Source organism: Myxocyprinus asiaticus, chromosome 45, assembly GCF_019703515.2.
Source record: "Myxocyprinus asiaticus isolate MX2 ecotype Aquarium Trade chromosome 45, UBuf_Myxa_2, whole genome shotgun sequence".
In the NCBI taxonomy this organism is placed as follows: Eukaryota; Metazoa; Chordata; class Actinopteri; order Cypriniformes; family Catostomidae; genus Myxocyprinus; species Myxocyprinus asiaticus.
In genome coordinates, this window is record NC_059388.1 from 3,297,813 (window position 1) to 3,319,779 (window position 21,967).

Below are 21,967 nucleotides of genomic sequence, written 5' to 3' on the forward strand. Positions count from 1 at the left end.
AAATACTGTATATGTAGGTGCTTACTGAACTATCAGAAAAACAAGTTTAAACTTGGTGCAATAGGCCTGGATTATTATACCAGACATGTAAGAGTTTGATGAATACACATCCTCGCACGTTTACCACACTTCTAAAGATATTTGAGATACTTGGCAAAAAAAAATAAAAAAAATAAAAATACATGAAACATACAGTATGCATCTTTACTGCTTAAATTATTGGTCCACATACAGTTCATAATATTTGACTTCCAATATCATCATATTCAGTATTCAAACTTAATAACAGTTAGGTTAGGTTCAACATGATGCTTACTGCAATCAAATTTAACATGTGATTTTAGAAGTCTTATATCATTTTTATTCACATATCCATTCACAAACAGTAGCATATGCACTATGGTGGTGGAGATGGGGTCCCGTTAGATCTTACATTGTGACATACACAATATTAGGCAGGTGGTTTTAATGTTGTGGTGATCGGTGTATATATACTGTGTGTGTGTGTGTGAGTATATATATATATATATATATATATTATATGTGTGTGTGTGTATATATATATATATATATATATATATATATATATATATATATATATATATATATATGTATATGTGTCAAGCCTCAGCAAAATGAACCCTTCTTACTTACTTAATATTCACTCATATGCACTATGGTGGTGGAGATGGGGTCCCGTTAGATCTTACATTGTGACATACACAATATTAGGCAGGTGGTTTTAATGTTGTGGTGATCGGTGTATATATACTGTGTGTGTGTGTGTGAGTATATATATATATATATATATATATATATATATATATATATATATATATATATATATTATATGTATATGTGTCAAGCCTCAGCAAAATGAACCCTTCTTACTTACTTAATATTCACTCACTGAGCACTTTATTAGGAACACTATGGACTCAACCGACAACAATGATGTCATGTTCGAAAAACATTTTTTCACCATTCTGATGGTTGGTGTGAACATTAACTGAAGCTCCTGACCTGTAATATGCATGATTTTATGCACTGCACTGCTGCCACATGATTGACAGGTTAGATAACCACATAATTTAGTAAGTGTACAGGTGTTCCTTATAAAGTGCTCAGTGAGCGTAAATGCGTCACATTAAGTTAAATTGTTTGCGAAAGCTTTTTCATGTTGAACTTCAAACTGATCTCGATACATTTGCATTTGTAGTTCTGTTTCTTTTCTGTTGAACTTTGTCTAACTGTTTTTGAACACAAGAACACATCCTTGTAAAATGCCCCCAAAACTGTTTGAAGAATTCTACCATAACTTTTTTTTTTTTTAAGATCAAGATCTTCGAGGTTTACAGTATCTACTGTAGTTATTGACTGACATGACTGTCACTCTCTCCATTTCTCTTTCTCTTTTTCTCTCTTGCTCATTCTTTTTCTATTTTCTTTTGTCTTTGGCTCTTTGCAGAGGAAGAGGTGGAAAATTTCAATGTTTCCAGCTTGCAGGAAGAGGTGTTGCGGAACATAGAGGCTGACAGCTTCTGGTGCATGAGCAAGCTCCTGGACGGAATTCAGGTAAATTGATTCACTATCTGCCAGCGTACGGTCCTGATTACATTCACTGTGTGTGTGTGTATGTGTGTGAAGAGCACACCACTGGGAAAGAGACGAATGTGTCGCGGCGAGAGTCCCCTGCGTGTAGATGCCCCGTCCCTTTGCCTTTCCTCGCTCGGTCTGTCCATGAATAAAACCCATGATGAATATTCTCACTCTCCACCACAGGCAGGAAGTAACCTTATCCAAAGGCCCGAGTGGTGTTGAATTGTCATGGGAAACTGAAAATACCCCCCTGCCCCGCATTCACTTTGTCTTGCCTGCCTCGTCTCTAATTGATTTAAGGTCATAAAACACCCATGTTGTTTTTGCCGCTGAGACAGGACACATGTTGTGGTTTGAAGGTATGTGGCTGTGGTCTGCTCATCCTCATATTTCCACAGTCTGCTCTCAGAAGACAGCAAAAGAGGCCCATGTGGCCAGCAGTTTGTCGGTTTTTCCTTCTTGTTGATGTAAGACTCTGTAATTGGTTGTTAACTATGGGCACTTTTGGTCATGTGGACTTGTAGAAATTAAACTCCCTTGAAGTAAGGGTGTAGTTTTTTTCGATTTTAAATACTTTCTCCTATCCAAGCTTAATGTACAGAGACAACTATATGTAAACCAATTATAGGTTGATTTCCCCGAAAAGTTTAAACACTGTAACTGTGGCACTGTCAAAACCTATTCTGTCCAACATTTCTCAACTAATGGTGTAAGTCTGGGGCTGGGACTATCTGTTTGCTAGACAAATGGCAGATGGGGAGGGTTTGGGAAACATGTTTGAAATAGTATATTTGCAATTTGGTTTTCCAATACTGTTTGGAGATGCCAACAAACACAATCCAGCTTTAAAACACTTTTCAGACACTCTAGTTTAATTTTACTACTAACACAATCCAAAAGTGGATATACATGCATCTCAAGGGAATTCAGTTTTTATTTTTTTAATTTTTTTTTTATGATTAAATAAAAATTAAAAATGATAATTTCCAATAATCTCAAATTAATATACACTACCGATCAAATGTTTTGAAACACTTGACTGAAATGATTCTCGTGATCTTAAAAATCTTTTGATCTGAAGGCGTATGCTTAAATGTTTGAAATTAGTTTTGTAGACAAAAATATAATTGTGCCACCATATTAATTTATTTCATTATAAAACTAAAATTTAATAAAAAATAAAAAACAAGTTTTTGAAATTGATGACTTGGACCAAATAATAAAGAAAAGCAGCCAATAAGTGCCCAACATAGATGGGAACTCCTTCAATACTGTTTAAAAAGCATCCCAGGGTGATACCTCAAGAAGTTGGATGAGAAAATATCAAGAGTACATGTCTGCAAATTCTAGGCAAAGGGTGACTACTTTGAAGATGCTAAAATATAACACAGTTTTGATTTATTTTGGATTTTGTTTAGTCACAACATAATTCCCATAGTTCCATTTCTGTTCTTCCATAGTTTTGATGACTTTACTATTATTCTAAATTGTGAATATATATATATATATACTGTGTGTGTGTGTGTGTGTATATATATATATATATATATATATATATATATATATATATGTGTGTGTGTGTGTGTGTGTGTGTGTGTGTATATATGTATATATATATATATATATATATATATATATATATATATATATATATATATATATATATATATATGTATGTATATTTATTTATTATTATTATTTTATTTTTAAAATAGCAGACTCCTTTTGTCTTGACTACTGGCATTTTTTTATATCATAATTACAGTTAAATAATATACAATTAGCTTGATTTGACAATTATAGCTTGATTGGAAATATTCAGTTCACAATCGATAGTTACGTGATTCTTTTTTTTTTCTTCATGTCTCAAATTTCATCTCAAGCATGGTCTTCACTCACACTATTGTCTCCTTGGTAACCAAGTTCACTAACTTAAGAATGTTAACTTTAATTTTTGTAAAGTTTTATATAAATTATTTTAAATAATTATTGAAATGGTATACCACTATACCATAAGGTTAACATAAAATAACAGTAAACAATACTTTTTCAGCTCTTGGTTAATGTTAACTTCAGCATATACTGATACATTTTTTAAATTGAAAGTTTAGTATGTTAACATTAAAGCATTATGAACTCACAATGAACAATGATTTTTGTTTATAACATTAACCAAGTTTATTAAATACTGAAAAAAAAAAAAAAATCTTGTTTGTTGTTAGTTCATAATACCTAATGCATTCACTAATGTTAACAAATAGAACCTCATTGCAAAATGTTATTAAACTATATTTATTAATTTTATTAATGATTAATGAATTAACATTATTTAATGCATTATGAACAAACAATAAACAATAGTAAATTTATAAATTGATATTAACCAAGATTGATACAAATTATTTTTCATTGTTAGTTCATGATTCCTAATGCATTAACTCAGCTGTTCTCAACTGATTTAGCTTCAGTACCCAGATTTTACATTGGTAAAGTTGCATCAAGTAGCAACCAAACATCAAGTAGCAACCCAAGAAAATACCCAAATTATACAAGAGTAAACACAAATGCACTTAAAATGCACTTGCTGAAATTGGTTTGCTTACCTATTTGCTTATTGCTTTAACTCATTGTTTGGATTGTCATAGTTTAAAAAAATTGCTAAGACTTGATAAAATGTTTCCAAGACATTTTTAATGTGACCTTCTTATTTAAAAATAAAAATGAAATCAGTTAGTTTTAATAAAATCAACCCGTGGGACATAAAAGTGGCAATAGCTGAAGAAACACCCAATTCCGCTGGTGTGTTTGAAGTATGTATAGAGAAATATAGACTCTCTCTCTCACACTGAGATCAGATGATATTCTCCTCACACATAAAGAGCATTTGTATTCACTAAATCAACCCTTCTTTCTGGTATTAGATTGAAATGCACTCCTGGCCCTCCAAAGCTTTTGTGGTATTTTGTTGCTAATTACTGTGGTAATTTGTGTGTACAAAGCATATTCTCCTAGGTGCTAATGATTTTTCTCCACTCCTTGTTTTCTTTACACCTTCACACTATCTGCTGATAGCTCTGAATATTTGCTCGCAATTTGTTAGCGTGCTCTCTGCATGTGTGTGATTGTGTTTTAGATCGGGTGTTAACTGGGAATTTAGTTTATAGTGTGATTTTTATAGGTACAGCTGTGTGTAATTGTGTTGGGTTCTCAGGAGAGCCCTTGCGTTTAGGTGCATAGGAAGGAAAAGGTTGTTAATTAAAAATATTGAATTTCCCTCCTGTGATGAACAATGGGGAGTAATATTGTAGCTATTGTAAAGCCTAATTATGAAAGAGAGTGCTTTATGATGTACATTACATCTACAGTAATGGTAACAGGAATATTCTGGGTTTTTTACAACTTAACCCATTCTGCGCTGCTGTATATTTTGGCAGCCGCCTGCAATTTGTTATACCCAAATTTAAAAGCTCACCTTACACACATATTAATTGCAGATTGTTGGTCTAATTTTTTACAGTTTAAATAGCCTATTTTGAAGAAAACATGTTTTTGGAGCTGTTAAGTTGTCTAAAACGCCCTTTTAAAAGTGGGACTACTTTTCTAGGTGGGTGAACTTCTCGCACTATGGTTCGAGGAGTTTGCCCATGGAAACAGTGCTTCACAGATAGTAACAACACATGTACCCATGCATATATTTTGTGAAAGTTTCCAGGTTAACCAGCTTTACATTGTCATGGTAGTCAAGGTTATTAAGTGATTTTATCACATGTCTCATATTAACACATGTGAGTTTAAGTCTGGCTAAACTTTTCAAACTGTGTGTATGTTTAATGTTTATTATGGTGTAATGTCTTGCACCCAAAATACTTCCATTGTAAGAGTATTACAGTGAACACATTTAAAAGTTTTTGAGGCATAAGTCACAGTTATTTACTGTGGTAGTGCTTGAAAATCTCTTAAGGTGACTAAAAAGAATATTAAATCTAGTCTGGTTTGTACCGTAGCCCATATACAAAGATAAGTTTCAGGCAAAAAAAATAAATAAAATAAAGGATATTGTGCAGTTTTGGGAGTTTTTTTTTTTTTTTTTTTTTTTTTATGTTATTTTGCAGTCATAAGCCAACGATTGTCCTTCTCTGCTGCCTGTTCCCTTAAAAGGCAAACTAAATGCTTGCTGAAGTGTTATGACTTATTAATAGGGAGACCTTAAGCCGCTGGAAAAATGACTGTGTTGTTTGTCCCTTGCTAGCCAAGCCGGTTGGTGTGTGTACATGTGCGGATGCATTAGGAGCAAATCCATCTGTATTCTGAGCCCTGAAGAGGGAAAATGAGAAATGTGTGTTAAAGCAGGCAGCTCACTGCCACAGCAGCCATTATCTGTGATGTCCAACCCTGAGGCCAGGACACCACAAAGCAGCTTCTGCCTCAGGACTCTGTTTGTGTGTGTGTGTGTGTGTGTGTGTGTGTGTGTGTGTGTGTGTGTGTGTGTGTGTGTTTGCTTGCAAATCAGCACTGTCATCCTGATGGACCATTGTAGCCTCAATATGGTCATCTCATCCAAACGCAAACCACAGAGCATTTATTAGCTTTACACTTTCACTCCAGAAATTATAAAGCACTTTAAACACGATCAGATCTTTCCAAAACCCACAAACACATATCAGGATCTAAAATCAACACTCACCAAGCACCAAATGTAAGTAAAAGTTTAAATACTTTTGAAAATGGAAATATGAGGAATAAAATAATGATAGGTGGTCTCCATGTTTTTATTGCAGTTGCATTTCCAACTTGCCACCCCAGATGTGTATGACTTTCTATCTTTTGCAGAACACAAAGATTTTAGAAGAATAACTCAGCTCTGTAGGTCTATCTAATGCAAGTAAATGGTGACCAAAATTTTGAAGCTCCAAAAAGCACACAAAGGCAGAATAAAAGTAATCCATATGACTCCAGTGGTTTAATCCGTGTCTTCGAAAGCGATCTAATCAATTTTGGGTGAGAACAGGCCAAAATGTAACTCCTTTTTCACCGTACATCTTGCCATTGTAGTTTCTAGGCAGGATCATGATTTCAAGCCTGATTAAAATTCCTAGTGCTTGAAAGTAGTAGTAGCTAGGGAATTTTAATTGAGCTTGAAATTATTACCACCAAGGAGACTGCTGATGTCAAGCTTTATAGTGAAAAAGGAGTTATATTTTGTCTGTTCTCACAAGACATGGATTTAACCTCTGGAGTCTTATGGATTACCTTTATATGCTTTTTGGAGCTTTACAATTTTGGTCACCTTTCACTGCATTGTGTAGACCTATAGAGCTGAGATATTCTAAAATCATCTGTTGCAAATTTAGAATGTTGTGAATCATCTGAAGAGAATTAAAATTTTTGGGTAAACTATTCCTCACACCAGAGGTGACGCCATGATGTGAAACAAATTTGCAGACAAATGGCCCTTTCACATTAAAAATGAGACATTAGCACATTTGTGCTTTTACAGTAGGTGGTGCTAATCAACAAGCATTTTTACCTCAGTATGTTAGAGGTGGGGGAAAAAATCGTTTCGGCGATGCATCGCGATTCATACTCAAACAATTCTGAATCAATTCTCAAAAGAATCAGAATTGATTCTGAATTCAGTTTAAATCACGGCAGAGCAGTGGCGTGTGCCAAAGACAGATAAAGAAGTGAGTAAAGTGCAAACACTTAAGTCGAGTTCACAAACACGACTGTCTGCAGACCAGCTGTATCAGACACATGACCATTTGTGCCCAAATGAAACTACAATCCCGAAATTCTTTCACAAACCCACGCAAATAGCAACGGGAGAGTTTATTCATGATAAGCCAACAAACAGCATGAAAGACAAGCTCGCACCCATTATTGCACTGATTTGCACACAACGGGGAAAACACTGAAGAAAGTTCGGGAGATGTTGGTGATGGTTTCATTTAATTCTTGTTTTTTTTTTTTTTATAGATGCCTTTCTCTACTCTTGCGCACTCTTCATTTCATTGGCTTTTGCTTTATTGCCGGTCATTGCCGGTCACTTTCTTGTCAGGACAGTGCGCACACCTGATGATAAAGGTTTGAAATCCATCGTAGCTTTTGTGACAGGGTCGTGTGATCTTCTCACAGAGCAAACAGATGGAACAGTGCATACGAATGCTTTGATTCATTTATGAAGCAACAACTGCACTATTTAAACTGCTTTACTATCACCAGGTGAGGAGAGGAGAAGCTGACAGCTGCACTCTCATAGAAGCAGATATATCTCTCATCCTGGACCAGCAACTTCCAGTTGTGGTTAAAAATTTAAATGAATAGCATGGCATAGTTTAATTTTAAATAATAATTAAATACTATTAACACATGTGAGACCCAAATATAGAAAAAAATGTAAAAAAAAAAAAAAAAAAAATTATATGTTGTTGTAGGAGGCCTCTAATACAGAAATAAATGGGTTTTTACATTTACATGATTTACAATGCTTAAATTAAAAAAAGAAAAAAAAAATCAGTTGAAGTAATAGTATTCAGTTTGTTTTGATGGAGAAATAATATTTTTTTTCTTGTGCTTTTAAGAGATTTTTATAAGGTTCTAAAGAAAGAAACTGAAAAACTGAGATACTCTTTTAAACTATAGAACCATTTATTTAATCTTGTGGATGTTCCATGTTTTGTTCACAGCTCATACTGAATGTAAAAGGCCAGTTTATGTAATGTAACTCGTTCGGATTTTTTAAAACAGCTGTTAAATAAAAAGCTGAAAGAGAACAAATAGAGAGTAAAAAATAAATTTTGAAGAAACTGAAAAAAGAAAGAAATTGAAGGACAAGATGCATCGAGAATCGTTTTAAAATCTAATCGTTACCCTTTGAATCGTAATCGAATCATGAGGCCAGTGAAGATTCACACCTCTACAGTCTGCCCTTTGCCCATCACAGATGAGAAGAAGATCTACTTGACAATTAAAGATAGTAAGCAACAATGGAATCACAAAATAAAAAACAAGCAAGCCTTTGCTAGATCTCGCTCGTTCTCTTTCAAGCAAATCCCAACCAACATCACCACGTGTTTGGTATACAGAGGCAGTTTGATACAAAGACATACATACACAGATGAGCCAAAACGTTATGACCACCTGCCTAATATGCTGTTGGTCCTCCACATGCCGCCAAAACAGCGCCGATCCGCTGAGGCATGGACTCTGCAAGACCCCTGATGTTGTCCTGTGGTATCTGGCACCAAGACATTATCAGCAGATCCTTCAAGTCCTGTAAGTTGCGAGGTGGAGCCGCCATGGATCAAACTTGTTGGTCCAGCACATCCCACAGATGCTCAATTGGATTGAGATCTGGGGAATTTGGAAGACAGGGCAACACCTTGAAATCTTCATTATGTTCCCGAACAATGTGTGCAGTGTGGTAGGCAGTGGCGGAGCTAGGGGTTGGCCAGGGAGGCCGTGGCCACCATGGACTGAAGCCTGACCACCCCTTTGGCCACTCCACTTGCAATTGCCATTTTGGTTATTTTTTGTCTTGGGCACAATTTAGTTTTTTAGAGGTATAACCGTCTCTGTACAGCCGCAACACACAAGAGACTTAACTTGTGTGCAAGGTCGCCGCACCCCTCCATCCAGTGTTTTATTGTATCCACACCACTCCGTTTTTTTATCCACACGCATCCGCTTTCTACACCATCAACCACCATCAGAACATTGCCCAGAGCATCACACTCCCTCCACCAGCTTGTCGTCTTCCCACAGTGCATCCCAGTGCTATCACTTCCCCAGGTAAATGGCGCACATGTGCACGGTCGTCCACTTGATGTAAAAGAAAACAGGACTCATCGGACCAGGCGACTTTCTTCTACTGTTCCAATGTCCAGTTCCGACGCTCGAGTGTCCATTTTTTGGTGGTGTGTTAAGATTCAAGAATTTTGGTTGAGGGTTCAGAGTTTTATGTGTGACGTATTGGGCACTAAAATTTCATTTTGCCCAAGACTCTGTATTTTAGGCTATGGGGCGGTCATTAATATAGGGGATAAATATATAAAAAACTGGGTCCTAGCCAGTGTTATGATCGGCAGACAGGTCGTTCTTAGGGGATGGAAGTCGGCTGGAGCACCCTCATTTCAAGTGGCACACAGAGATGGGCAGGGTAGCGGCATTTGAGGAGATGTCTAGAGTTATTTAAAAAAAGATGGGGCAGCTATTTAGCCTTTTTAGAAGGCTCTCAGGGAGGGGCAGTGGAGAGAGTTTTATCGTTTTAAATGTGAATATGATTTTTTTTTTAATTGTCAATTGTATCCTTTGTGGGATTTTTATTTTCTCCTTTTCTTTATTTGATAAAAAAAATAACCTTAGAAAGGTGGCAGCATCATATATACATATATATATATATATATATATATATATATATATATATATATATATATATATTAGATTGGTAGGTCTGTTAATAAAATCAGTTGACTTTAGCAATCGTTGTTGCATTATACAGTATGCAAATGGTGACAGTTCAAAAATGGGAAAAAGCACTTATCGTGTTCTTTTTTCCAAAGTTGGTGTGCCTGTAACTCAAGAAGTATTAAAGATATCTTAATATCCTTTGATTCTGGTTCAGAACAAACTTTTTTTTTTTGGTATCATAATTTTTAAGGCCTTATATGGCTCAGTTCCAGAGATATGGTGCTCTCACTGTGGCTCCACAAGTAAATTGTTAAATTGTTCACATTTTCAATAGTCAAAAACCAAACGTGGGTCACTTTGCATACAGCTTATACTTTTCATCTTTTAAAGAGGAATTTCTAAAGAACATTTCCCTTAATTGTTTCTTTGGCAGTAAAGTTATAAAATTGATTATCTATACTTTTTCTCTGTGCTTCCGAACATGAGATAAACTTGCACGGACAAATGGCGTATGGCTGCAATTTGGCTCCATATCCGACCTGACAACTCAAAATTTAAATCACAATTGTAGGCTTGCTAGAGTCAAACCGGGGCATTGAAGGCATTGTGTTCCGTATTGAAGCAGCTAAATGCTTGGGGTGGACAACCGGAAGGATGACGGAACACTCAAGACAGAAACCACCCCCTTCTCTACTTGTGTAGGCTGATTTAATTTACAGTTTTTTCATACTGAGCAGCAAGTATACTGTAAGTGAATGAAGCACATTAATAAGCTATCAGTTAATTTAAGAAATTAATTATTTTGAAACATATTTTTAAAAACATGACCACTCACATGAGATGAAGACTCCAGTCATGTTAGTAACCAGTGGCACTGGTAACTGAAACTTTTGCAAATTATGCTAAATCCATTCCCTGCAGTGCTCCTGGTCTAAGTTCAAGACAACATACACACAAAAAAAAAAAATACTGAGTGCACCTTTAAGGCTTTTCCACTTCATTTTGTGCATAACACCACCCCTTAATCATGGTAAAAGCATGGCCTCTCGTGACTTATTCCTTTAATATACTAACACTATATGCCCAGGAGCCCTGAAGCAGCTACCTATGCAATTAACATCAAATCAAGATACTAGCTGAATTAATATGTAACCAGAATCCTACTGTACATACCTACAAAAGCAGGAACCCTTCATGTGTACCATTCACCATATGGTCACCTAGCCCTGCTTTCTCTACACACACACAAATATATATATATATATATATATATATATATATATATATATATATATATATATATATATATATATATATATATATATATAGCCACAACATTAAAATCACCAGCCTAATATTGTGTAGGTCCCCCTTGTGCCACCAAAACAGCACCAACCTGCATCTCAGAATAGCATTCTGAGATGATATTCTTCTCATCACAATTGTACAGAGTGGTTATCTGAGTTACCGTAGACTTTGTCAGTTCAAACCAGTCTGGCCATTCTCTGTTGTCCTCTCTCATCAACAAGGCATTTCCGTCCACAGAACTGCCGCTCACTGGATGTTTTTTGTTTTTGGCACCATTCTGAGTCAATTCTAGAGACTGTTGTGTGTGAAAATCCCAGGAGATCAGCAGTTACAGAAATACTCAAACCAGCCCATCTGGCACCAACAATTATGCCACGCTCCAAATCACTGAGATCACATTTTTTTCGCCATTCTGGTGGTTGATGTGAACATTAACTGAAGCTTCTGACCCACATCTGCATGATTTATGCTGCCACGCAATTGGCTGATTAGATAATCGCATAAGCCATAATCCCAGGCTTGAGAGGACCAGATAGGTGTGTTACTTGTATCCACAGGCTTGAGAGGAGGGTGGAGGCAGATTATTGAACTCATGCATACAGCTCTGCTGTGATCTGTTTCACAGTTTGCGCTGCCACTGCCTTCCTCTCCTTCATCCCTCCTCGTTCCTGTGATCAGCACACCTCATTTGCAGGCTGCATGCACCATTTTGTTAGTTCATCTCCTTAAAGCCCAAAGGCTTCCATCTGTTGCTGTTGCTGCTTTAAAAAAAATATATATATATATATTTATATATTTACACTCACCAAACCAAAATATTTCATCAAAACTGCCTTATGTAATCCATCTGTTAAAACCCTTTGGAATCAAATTGAAAGTTTAGCTCCTTTCAGTCCATATCTATTAGCTTTAAGGTCATCTATATGCTAGTGTACTTCTAAACGTTGACAAAATTCATTGTCAGAAGATATATGCAGTTAACATTTACAGTCTTTCTCTTCTGGCTAAAAAGACATCATTGACATCACATAGAGGTTAGAGAAACCTTGTCCAATCAAATGCTTTCTAGAACGAGAATGCACCATCCCCCTAAAACAGTTCAGGGCATCTGGCTGTGTTCTAACTGGCACTGACTTTGAAGGGAGCATGCTGTAGGGTCGTTCCAAACAGGATTTCTAGGAAATTCTCATTCATCTGCATTGGATTTGCACATCGGCTCCAGCATCATTGTAAGCAAATTTTGCAATGTGCTGTGTGCATTTGTGGGCTGGTTATGGAGTAATGTTGTCAGTTAAATCATCTTTTGGTTCTCAGTTCTTTAGAAATGCTGGCTGGAATTGAGATCGCTTCTCAAGTTTCCCTGGTAAGAGGCTCTAGCATGTGCAGCACGGTGGAGAGGGGTATGTATGTGTGTGTTGCTGTAAACTAAAGCCTATTGGCTATTTTAAAATATGGAGCCCCCCCCACACACACACATACACTCTTCCTGTTCTTTTAGACTTTAAGTTAAGATAGAAATGTTTTGATGGGGTAGTATGGCCTAGTGGTTAAAGATCTGGGCTGTTAACTGCAAGGTTATAGTTTGAATCCCAGAATAGATAATATATGAGCTATCAATGTTGTCTTTGGGTAAGACCATTAAATGAATATTCAGGGTTAAAAAAACACTGTTACCACAGAAACTCAGCCAAAGTTTGTTTAAACATAAGAAAAAATTGTTTAAACAACCCTACCAGGCAATTGTACAATACTGTGAATACAAATTTAAAATATACAACTATCACACTGTTGTGAAAGTGTAACTGCGAGTGTGATAGAATCACTTACTAACCCTGTCTGTGCTAAGTTATATGCAATCTTTCATGTCATGGGCAGCTGAAAAAGTAAACCTTGTTACTTTCGCTTGGTACTGGCATGAGGAAACCAGGAAGAGATGTGATGTATATCTGCTTTTGTGATGTAAATGACAACTGTCATGTGGTTGTCGTAAAAGTTTGAAAGCATTTTCATGACGTCATGGTGCAATCTCTACCTAGCAAATATCCAGATTGCCATCCACCTAGAAAAGTAGTCCCATGTCAAAGGGAGAATTTAGATGACTTCACAGTTACGACACAACAGCAGGCCACGTATGTTGTCCATAGTGCTTAAGTTGTAATTAAACCGGAATATTCCTATGGCCACAGGTTACTACAATAAGTTTACTTTGAGTCATTTTGGAAAAAAGCATCCACTAAATGACTACTTACTATGTACATGGCATAGTAAGTAGTGTGCCTCTTGAGGGTGTGCCTCTTGAGAAAGTGGGTACTGTTATTAAAAAGTAATCTTCCCTTCTCTTGTGTGACATATGCATGTTTGTCCCATTTAGAACCATAACTCTTTTATACATACTTTACAGAGAAAGGCTAAATAAGTGCAGTAGTCTGTAAATTGTCCCCCTCAGTAAGTTCAATGCTCTAGTCAGGTGCGGACTGGCCAATGGGAGATCCGGGACTTTTCCCGGTGGGCCGGCCAAAAAACGGGGCCGAACAGGGCTGAATGGACGGCGATAAGCAGAAACCCACCTTCACGTTATGCCAAACGGGCCGCGACTGGCTGAAGAGGGCAAACAGTGCTCAACAACTTTTGGGCCAGTTCTATGTAAAATCCAGGGCCGAATTCTCTTCCCAGTCATCCCCTGGCTCCAGTACTAGACCCCCACTGGTTCCTCCTCCAGCAGAGGGATCGAGGGGGTTTAGGGGTGTGAGCCAGAGGACCATAAATGAGTTAAGGTTGTAGACGAGTGGAGTCCCTGTACAATTGTTTATAAACCATTAGGGGGAAACATGCTCACCCGGGGATGTGCCACACAATTAGAACCAAGGTCAGATGAACAGTGGAGGGGAGCGGGGCGGGCACAGAACTGCTGCTGTGGACAGAAAGTTGCATTTACACAGGGGCAAATGCTTGGTTTTATTAATTTCCTAAATAAATAGGTGTTACTATTTAAATAGGTGTAATATTAATGATCCTCTTGCTTATTTAGCCTATTTTTTCCCTCCCTGTCTTCCCCCTCTCTCTCCCTCCCTCTTTTTCTCTGTATGCCAAATTAAAAAGAAATGAAACCAATTGCAACCATTTTGCACCTTGCGGCTCTGGGGGCTTGGTGTCAAATGCAGCAATGGAATGTGTGAAATTGGTTAAAGAATTAAGAAAAGGGACTTATTAATATTAATCATTCATCTACTGTAGAGAAGCAAATATTGTTGCATTTCTCACCAGTGTTCATTTGGACCCCTTCCTATAATACATCTTAATGCATTGGCTGCATTGCATAGGCAATAAAGACAGAATGTAAATGGTCTATGATGAATTAACCAGAGAGCATGCCTGTAGGAAAACTGTCTGTATTATTATCTTGCTCTCATCTGTTATTCCCCCAGTGGGGTAACCCCCCCTTACCACCATCCTTGAAAGTGCTTAAACAGCCAGGACAAATTAATTGCCAGTGAAGCTTGCGATTTGCTGATGATCTGCAAAATATTTGCATACGATGGTGGAGAACATTGTAGCAAATGGGGCCTGAGACCTTAACAATTTGTTTTGGCCAATTGGTCCCCTGCTCTGTTGGAACAGTTTTATTGACAGGAAGTGCAGTGCTGCAGATTGCATTGACACATGCTCAGACAGTTGCCTTTTAGCCTATTCTTCCATCTATTAAACAATTAGCATTGATTAAGTTTGATCCTTAACGCTTATGCCATGTCAAGTTCCAGCCCCCAACATGGGATCCGCAATCCTTGACGGTCTTACACTGGATGGCAGACCACTTGCAAGAAATGTATCCTGTGTTTTTTGTGGATTAGTTGGTGTGCCCCAGGGATTGTCATACAATCCAGATGAAGCGGTTTCCTCTTCCATACTTATCATCTGGGAGCCTCTCTGAGCAAAGGGTTCGACTTGTCCTTGAGCCCTACTTTCAGAGCCAAGCGACGCTACAACATACCAGCCAGACCACAGCTACTAATTCTTTCTCATCAGTGCTCTTGAGACACTCATGGGGGAATTCACTGCTGATAGCATGGTTTATTTGCACACACTAAAGGATTTATGCAAAATAGGTATTGACGCAAACATGCCCAAATATTTTGTGCTGAACGAAAAAAGTAAGCCACAAATAGAGAATTAAAATATTTTATTTGCATGTTTAGTTCTTAGTAATACATGACACAATTGATCTGAAGTCGGTCTTTGTTGGACTGGTATACGGTGACGTCACTGTGAGTATGTGCATGTATTTGTGTGTGGAGGGTAACTTTCATTTCATACCAGCCCCATTCAACTGTGAGCACAGTAGAAAGTGCGCAGCTGACTGGGGCTAGCAAGTGTTACTTTGTGCCAGGAATATTAATGAACCATGTGAAATTTCAGCAGCGCTGCTCATTATTCCGCAACGGAATGTCCTGGCATACTTTATTGGAACTGTACAGCATCACTGGACCACTGCATTTCAGACACCTGAATCGACTTTGTTAAATGCTGAAAGTGTGCTACACTGTTAAAAAAAAAAAAAACCAAACTGTGGTAGCGCTGTATGTTTCCTGCTTTTGATTCAAAAGAACAGACTCATAAAAGTAATTTTTGGGGAATCAGGCAACACAAGTCACACTGTATGATTTGCTGTAGATTCAAAAGAACATGATTATAAGATTCATTCATTCAGTAATCTGACTAAACTGGTTGTTTAAAAAGGCTCATAGTCATTCATTCTTGAATCAGACTACACTGGTTGCACTGCAGATTCAAAAGTACCAGCGCATTGGAGTCCTTCGTTTGGGAATTGGACTATGCTGGTCATGTTGTTTTGCACTGTAGATTTAAAAGAACTGACTTGTAGGAGTATTTCATTCATACATCGGACTACACTGACTTACTACTATATGTAAGTCACGTCGCGCCGACAGTAAAATGCCATTTTGCGATGCACGCGCTGACGCTGCTCCTGTGAACAAGACAAATAAACTGTTCATTTCATCGTGTCCAGTATCAGGGTTTCCGTGGGTCCTTAAGTCTTAAAAAGTCTTAAATTTACTTTTTAAAATTTGAGGCCATAAAAAGTCTTAAATATCTTAAATAATTTACAAGAAGTCTTAAATTTCATTTGCTGAGGTCTTACATTTTGGGCCGTGAATCGAGGAGACGCTTAAAACAACAGAATCAAAATCATCTCTCTCTCTCGTGCATCCGTCATTTAGCAGCTGCCGCTTGAGTTTAGTGTGAGCGCGCGCAGGGAAGGGCATTTTTACTGAACTTATGATGTTACACGTATAAACGTGTTACACATTAATCAGAAATGCAAATGGCGTTATTATGCATCTCTAAGCGAGCGATGCACTAACACTGTCGTTCCTGTTTATAATCGACAAAGCTGTGAACATTGCAATTTGCAAGCACGTGAGGTTGGAGTGTCTTTTGACGCCTTTCAAATCATGGTGCTTCCTTATTTCACATTACCTTTGACAATAATTGTAAAGCTAACAGAACTACTCAGCTGCAGAGTTACACCTGTTATATCTCTCATCTGTTGAGCTCCATCTGACATAAACAGGTATTTTCTCTGCCATCTGAATCAGTCAATATAATTTTTTTTTAATAATATACAAAATAATAATAATATAATTATACAAAATTATACATAATATGAAAATACAGGTGCATCTCAATAAATTAGAATGTCGTGGAAAAGTTCATTTATTTCAGTAATTCAACTCAAATTGTGAAACTCGTGTATTAAATAAATTCAATGCACACAGACTGAAGTAGTTTAAGTCTTTGGTTCTTTTAATTGTGATGATTTTGGCTCGCATTTAACAAAAACCCACCAATTCACTATCTCAAAAAATTAGAATATGGTGACATGCCAATCAGCTAATCAACTCAAAACACCTGCAAAGGTTTCCTGAGCCTTCAAAATGGTCTCTCAGTTTGGTTCACTAGGCTACACAATCATGGGGAAGACTGCTGATCTGACAGTTGTCCAGAAGACAATCACTGACACCCTTCACAAGGAGGGTAAGCCACAAACATTCATTGCCAAAGAAGCTGGCTGTTCACAGAGTGCTGTATCCAAGCATGTTAACAGAAAGTTGAGTGGAAGGAAAAAGTGTGGAAGAAAAAGATGCACAACCAACCGAGAGAACCGCAGCCTTATGATTGTCAAGCAAAATCGATTCAAGAATTTGGGTGAACTTCACAAGGAATGGACTGAGGCTGGGGTCAAGGCATCAAGAGCCACCACACACAGACATGTCAAGGAATTTGGCTACAGTTGTCGTATTCCTCTTGTTAAGCCACTCCTGAACCACAGACAACGTCAGAGGTGTCTTACCTGGGCTAAGGAGAAGAAGAACTGGACTGTTGCCCAGTGTTCCAAAGTCCTCTTTTCAGATGAGAGCAAGTTTTGTATTTCATTTGGAAACCAAGGTCCTAGAGCCTGGAGGAAGGGTGGAGAAGCTCATAGCCCAAGTTGCTTGAAGTCCAGTGTTAAGTTTCCACAGTCTGTGATGATTTGGGGTGCAATGTCATCTGCTGGTGTTGGTCCATTGTGTTTTTTGAAAAGCAAAGTCACTGCACCCGTTTACCAAGGAATTTTGGAGCACTTCCTGCTTCCTTCTGCTGACCAGCTTTTTAAAGATGCTGATTTCATTTTCCAGCAGGATTTGGCACCTGCCCACACTGCCAAAAGCACCAAAAGTTGGTTAAATGACCATGGTGTTGGTGTGCTTGACTGGCCAGCAAACTCACCAGACCTGAACCCCATAGAGAATCTATGGGGTATTGTCAAGAGGAAAATGAGAAACAAGAGACCAAAAAATGCAGATGAGCTGAAGGCCACTGTCAAAGAAACCTGGGCTTCCATACCACCTCAGCAGTGCCACAAACTGATCACCTCCATGCCACGCCGAATTGAGGCAGTAATTAAAGCAAAAGGAGCCCCTACCAAGTATTGAGTACATATACAGTAAATGAACATACTTTCCAGAAGGCCAACAATTCACTAAAAATGTTTTTTTTTATTGGTCTTATGATGTATTCTAATTTTTTGAGATAGTGAATTGGTGGGTTTTTGTTAAATGTGAGCCAAAATCATCACAATTAAAAGAACCAAAGACTTAAACTACTTCAGTCTGTGTGCATTGAATTTATTTAATACACGAGTTTCACAATTTGAGTTGAATTACTGAAATAAATGAACTTTTCCACGACATTCTAATTTATTGAGATGCACCTGTATATTATCTATATTTAATATTTAGTATATAATCTGTTTTCAATATACATCATAACTAATTATGCAGCACAGTTCTCTTTCATAATTTAATCTGTTTACATTTTCAATACATATTGTCAATTTTAAACGGCCATTTTTAAGGTAACTGACGAGTTTTGACTTTTACTTGAGATATTTCACACAAAAATTGTAATTGTCATCACTTATCTTCATGCTGTTGCAAACCTGTATGACTTTCTTATTTCAGTGGATATCAGGAGATATTAGGAAGTTTCAGTCACCATTCACTTACATTGAATGAAAATAAGATGCAGTGACAGTGAATGGTGACTGAGACTAAACGTTTTGCTTAACATCTCCTTTTTTGTTCCATGGCAGAGAAAAATTCATACAGACTCAGGGGTGAGCAGTGATGACAGAAATTTTATTTTTAAATGAACTGCCATTTAAGTACCTGTTAAAGTATTTGTTAAAGGTATCTGCCAAGAAAAATATATATAAATGTTATTCAACACATGCTAGACCTTATTCACAGCAGCACCGTATTAAATTTTTGATGAGAATGACATCGAGGCTGTGAGGGATAGACGTACAGTCTCTTCAATGGGTTGTACTGCAGTTTAAAGTGTTTTTGGATCGTTCCGCAGACAAAACATTGGAAAAATATATTTTCAAGGACACACAGTAGACAAAAAAACTCCAGACAACATGAGTTGTGGAAAATCAGATGGGATATTGGAGCTTTTTACAGCTTTATACCGTGCATGCCATTGAAGAAATGGTAAGTCTATCCCTCACAGCTTAATTTCCATTCCCATTAAAAATCAAACATGGCACTCCTGTGAATAAGGTCTATAGACCAATCCTCTTGTTTACAAAAATGTCAGTTTACTTAAATTTTTATTTTATTTGGCCTTAAAAAGTCTTACATTTCATTCCTTCAAACCTGCAGAAACCCTGAATATTGACAGCCTCAAGCTGTTGCAGAGCGACGCATCGTCGCTTGTGTCTGGTGTAGACAGGGTGTCAGAGTATTTTATTATGCTGTTCTGTCTGAATCGGCGGAAAAATGCATGTTCGAGAACCGTTGATGGCACCAAGAGTCATGCAAATCATTCGGTTTTGGCATTTTTTAACCAGTTCCAAATAAGAATCGGTTCTCGGTTCCCAAACCTAATAATAAGCCTAATTTACATATAAACGAGGCAAATCATTGATCACTGAATTGCTAGTGGTTAATAAATAAGACTGGTTTTGCACTGAAAGACCACATGCAAAAGGGTTTTTGTGAATTCATCCCTCATACATATCTCCTTCCAACTATTTCTGTGTATTTCCCTCAATTCATTTTTTTTCTTATCTTTTTTCTCTCTCTGTGAAGAATTGGGCCAGTGTGTAATTTTACCCATATCCCCCTGGGCTAAGATGCCTCTGCACAGTCAGGCTATTTTCTGAACTGTTGTTTAAGCAAGAAGGGGGCTATTGTCTTGTATTTTGGCTCAGTACTTGAGGGATAATGTGACTCAGAGCAGATACAGTGACTGCATCCAAAGATTTTTTTTCCAAGTGTGAACCAGTGTTGCACGAGGGCTGCATCAGGGGCCATTCTTTGTTTAGGAACCTTGTGCCATCCTTCTGTCCCCCTGCCAATTATATTCAATCAGCCACTCTTGGGGAAGTGGCAGCAGGAAAAGCTTGAATTTTCTGCTTGGCTGCTGCTCTCTCCTGTCCTTCTTTTACTGCCAGCCGTATGTCTCCGTCACAGCTCACTGAGCCCCTCAGTCAGATGTCTGATAGAGCTGCCTGTTGCTCATATTCCTCCTGCTACATAACCTCCCTCATTAATGCTCCTCTAAGCACGAACACACACGGAAGGACTAACCCCTTGAACCACATCTTTATCAGTCAAATCCATCAGCCCTAGGCAACAATAACATATACTGTATTACATTGACATATTATACGAATGCACTCGCTCTCAATTTGCTCTTTTGGTCCTTCCAGATAACATTGAGGTCTTATTATTTTCTATGCCAAGAAATGAAAAGAAGAGAGATAAAAATCTTGAAGTAAGTGTTCCGCCCAAAAAATGAAAGATCTGATATTTATTCACGCTCATGTTGTTCCAAACCTGTATCCTTTTTTTTCTTCTTCGTGCAACAGATTTACAGTTGCTCTATCAGAGAAAAATCACCCTCCTCTTCTGTTGATCCAAGGTCACCTTTTTTTTTTTTTTTTTTTTTTTTTTTTTTTTTTCCAGTATTTGTTTTTATTCTTTTTCATTCAGCAGAGAAATCAGTCCCTTTGTAGCAAGTGTCAAAGGGAAATTAGAGATCTACTGCAGGTGAGTGATGGACAGTTTGCAGAGTATAGCATCGACCCTAAAAAGCTTTAGTTAGGATTTTCCAGTCATTTTACTGGATCAAAGAATGAGCAAGTTAAAAAAGGATGCCTCAAAGCTGAAATATGCACCTGAGCCAAAGATTAGAACTAATCCCTGGAAAAGAGGATGGAGTTGTAAAGAGAGTGTGGTGCAGTGTGCCAAAGGTAAATGTAACACCTGTGTATCTCCAGAGCCCTTCCTGTCTTAGCATGTTATAGAGTTGTAAGTCAAACCCTTCATTTTCAGGATTGCAGGATATTTTCAGCTCCATTTAGTGCTGGATAATGATATTGATGCGGATACCCGATTGTTTATAGCTCCCAGGGTTCGGTGTGTAAGAGCACCTGCACTTCATTAAGGCAAGGGTGCTTTAATAATGCAGATGTAATTACTAAGGTCTCTGGGCTGTTTTAATGCATGCTTAAGACTGACCCGTGATTCCTGCCACAGAAGTAATTGCATTGCATCCATGTGCCACCTGAACATGACACAAGAAGCGAGAGAAAGACGCATCTAGCTTGTTTAGCTCCTTCCAGCCAATGGATTTCTTATCAGAAGTTGTTTCCAGGGCAATTTCACAGAGCAGTGGAACAGTGGAGAAACAACATTAAACTGGTATTCCCTTTCACCCTGTAGCCCATTGGAGTGGTTTTTTTTTTCCTTTGTCAGTATTGCCTGTTAGAACACACATAGCGGATGGTAGGAAGTTGGAACACAGACATTATGAGGGGGGAAGACGGACCACTTGTATCTGTGTGGCGAAAATGTAACTCTAAACATGTCCCTCCTTACAGTTAAAAGAGCCATTTGCCTTTTTAAGAGGAGCATTGCAATGCTCAATAGAGCGCAACAGTGCCCACCCTATTTTTTAGCCGTCTTTGTTCCAGAAGGGTTTTACTCATTATTTTATATATATATATATATATATATATATATATATATATATATATATATATATATATATATATTCCCATAGGGATTTCATTAAAGTGTTT

At 37.6% G+C, this 21,967-nt stretch overlaps 1 protein-coding gene across 3 annotated transcripts in view; it reads left to right on the forward strand.

Annotated features, from left to right (window-relative positions):
• Nucleotides 1-21,967, forward strand: part of LOC127435325 (TBC1 domain family member 22A-like) — a 239,438-nt gene that overhangs the window by 98,970 nt on the left and 118,501 nt on the right. For all 3 annotated transcript variants that reach the window (XM_051688729.1, XM_051688731.1, XM_051688730.1), the window contains one exon: nt 1,469-1,575. In XM_051688729.1, coding sequence (XP_051544689.1) covers nt 1,469-1,575 — 107 coding nt within the window. The remainder of the gene's footprint in view (nt 1-1,468; nt 1,576-21,967) is intronic.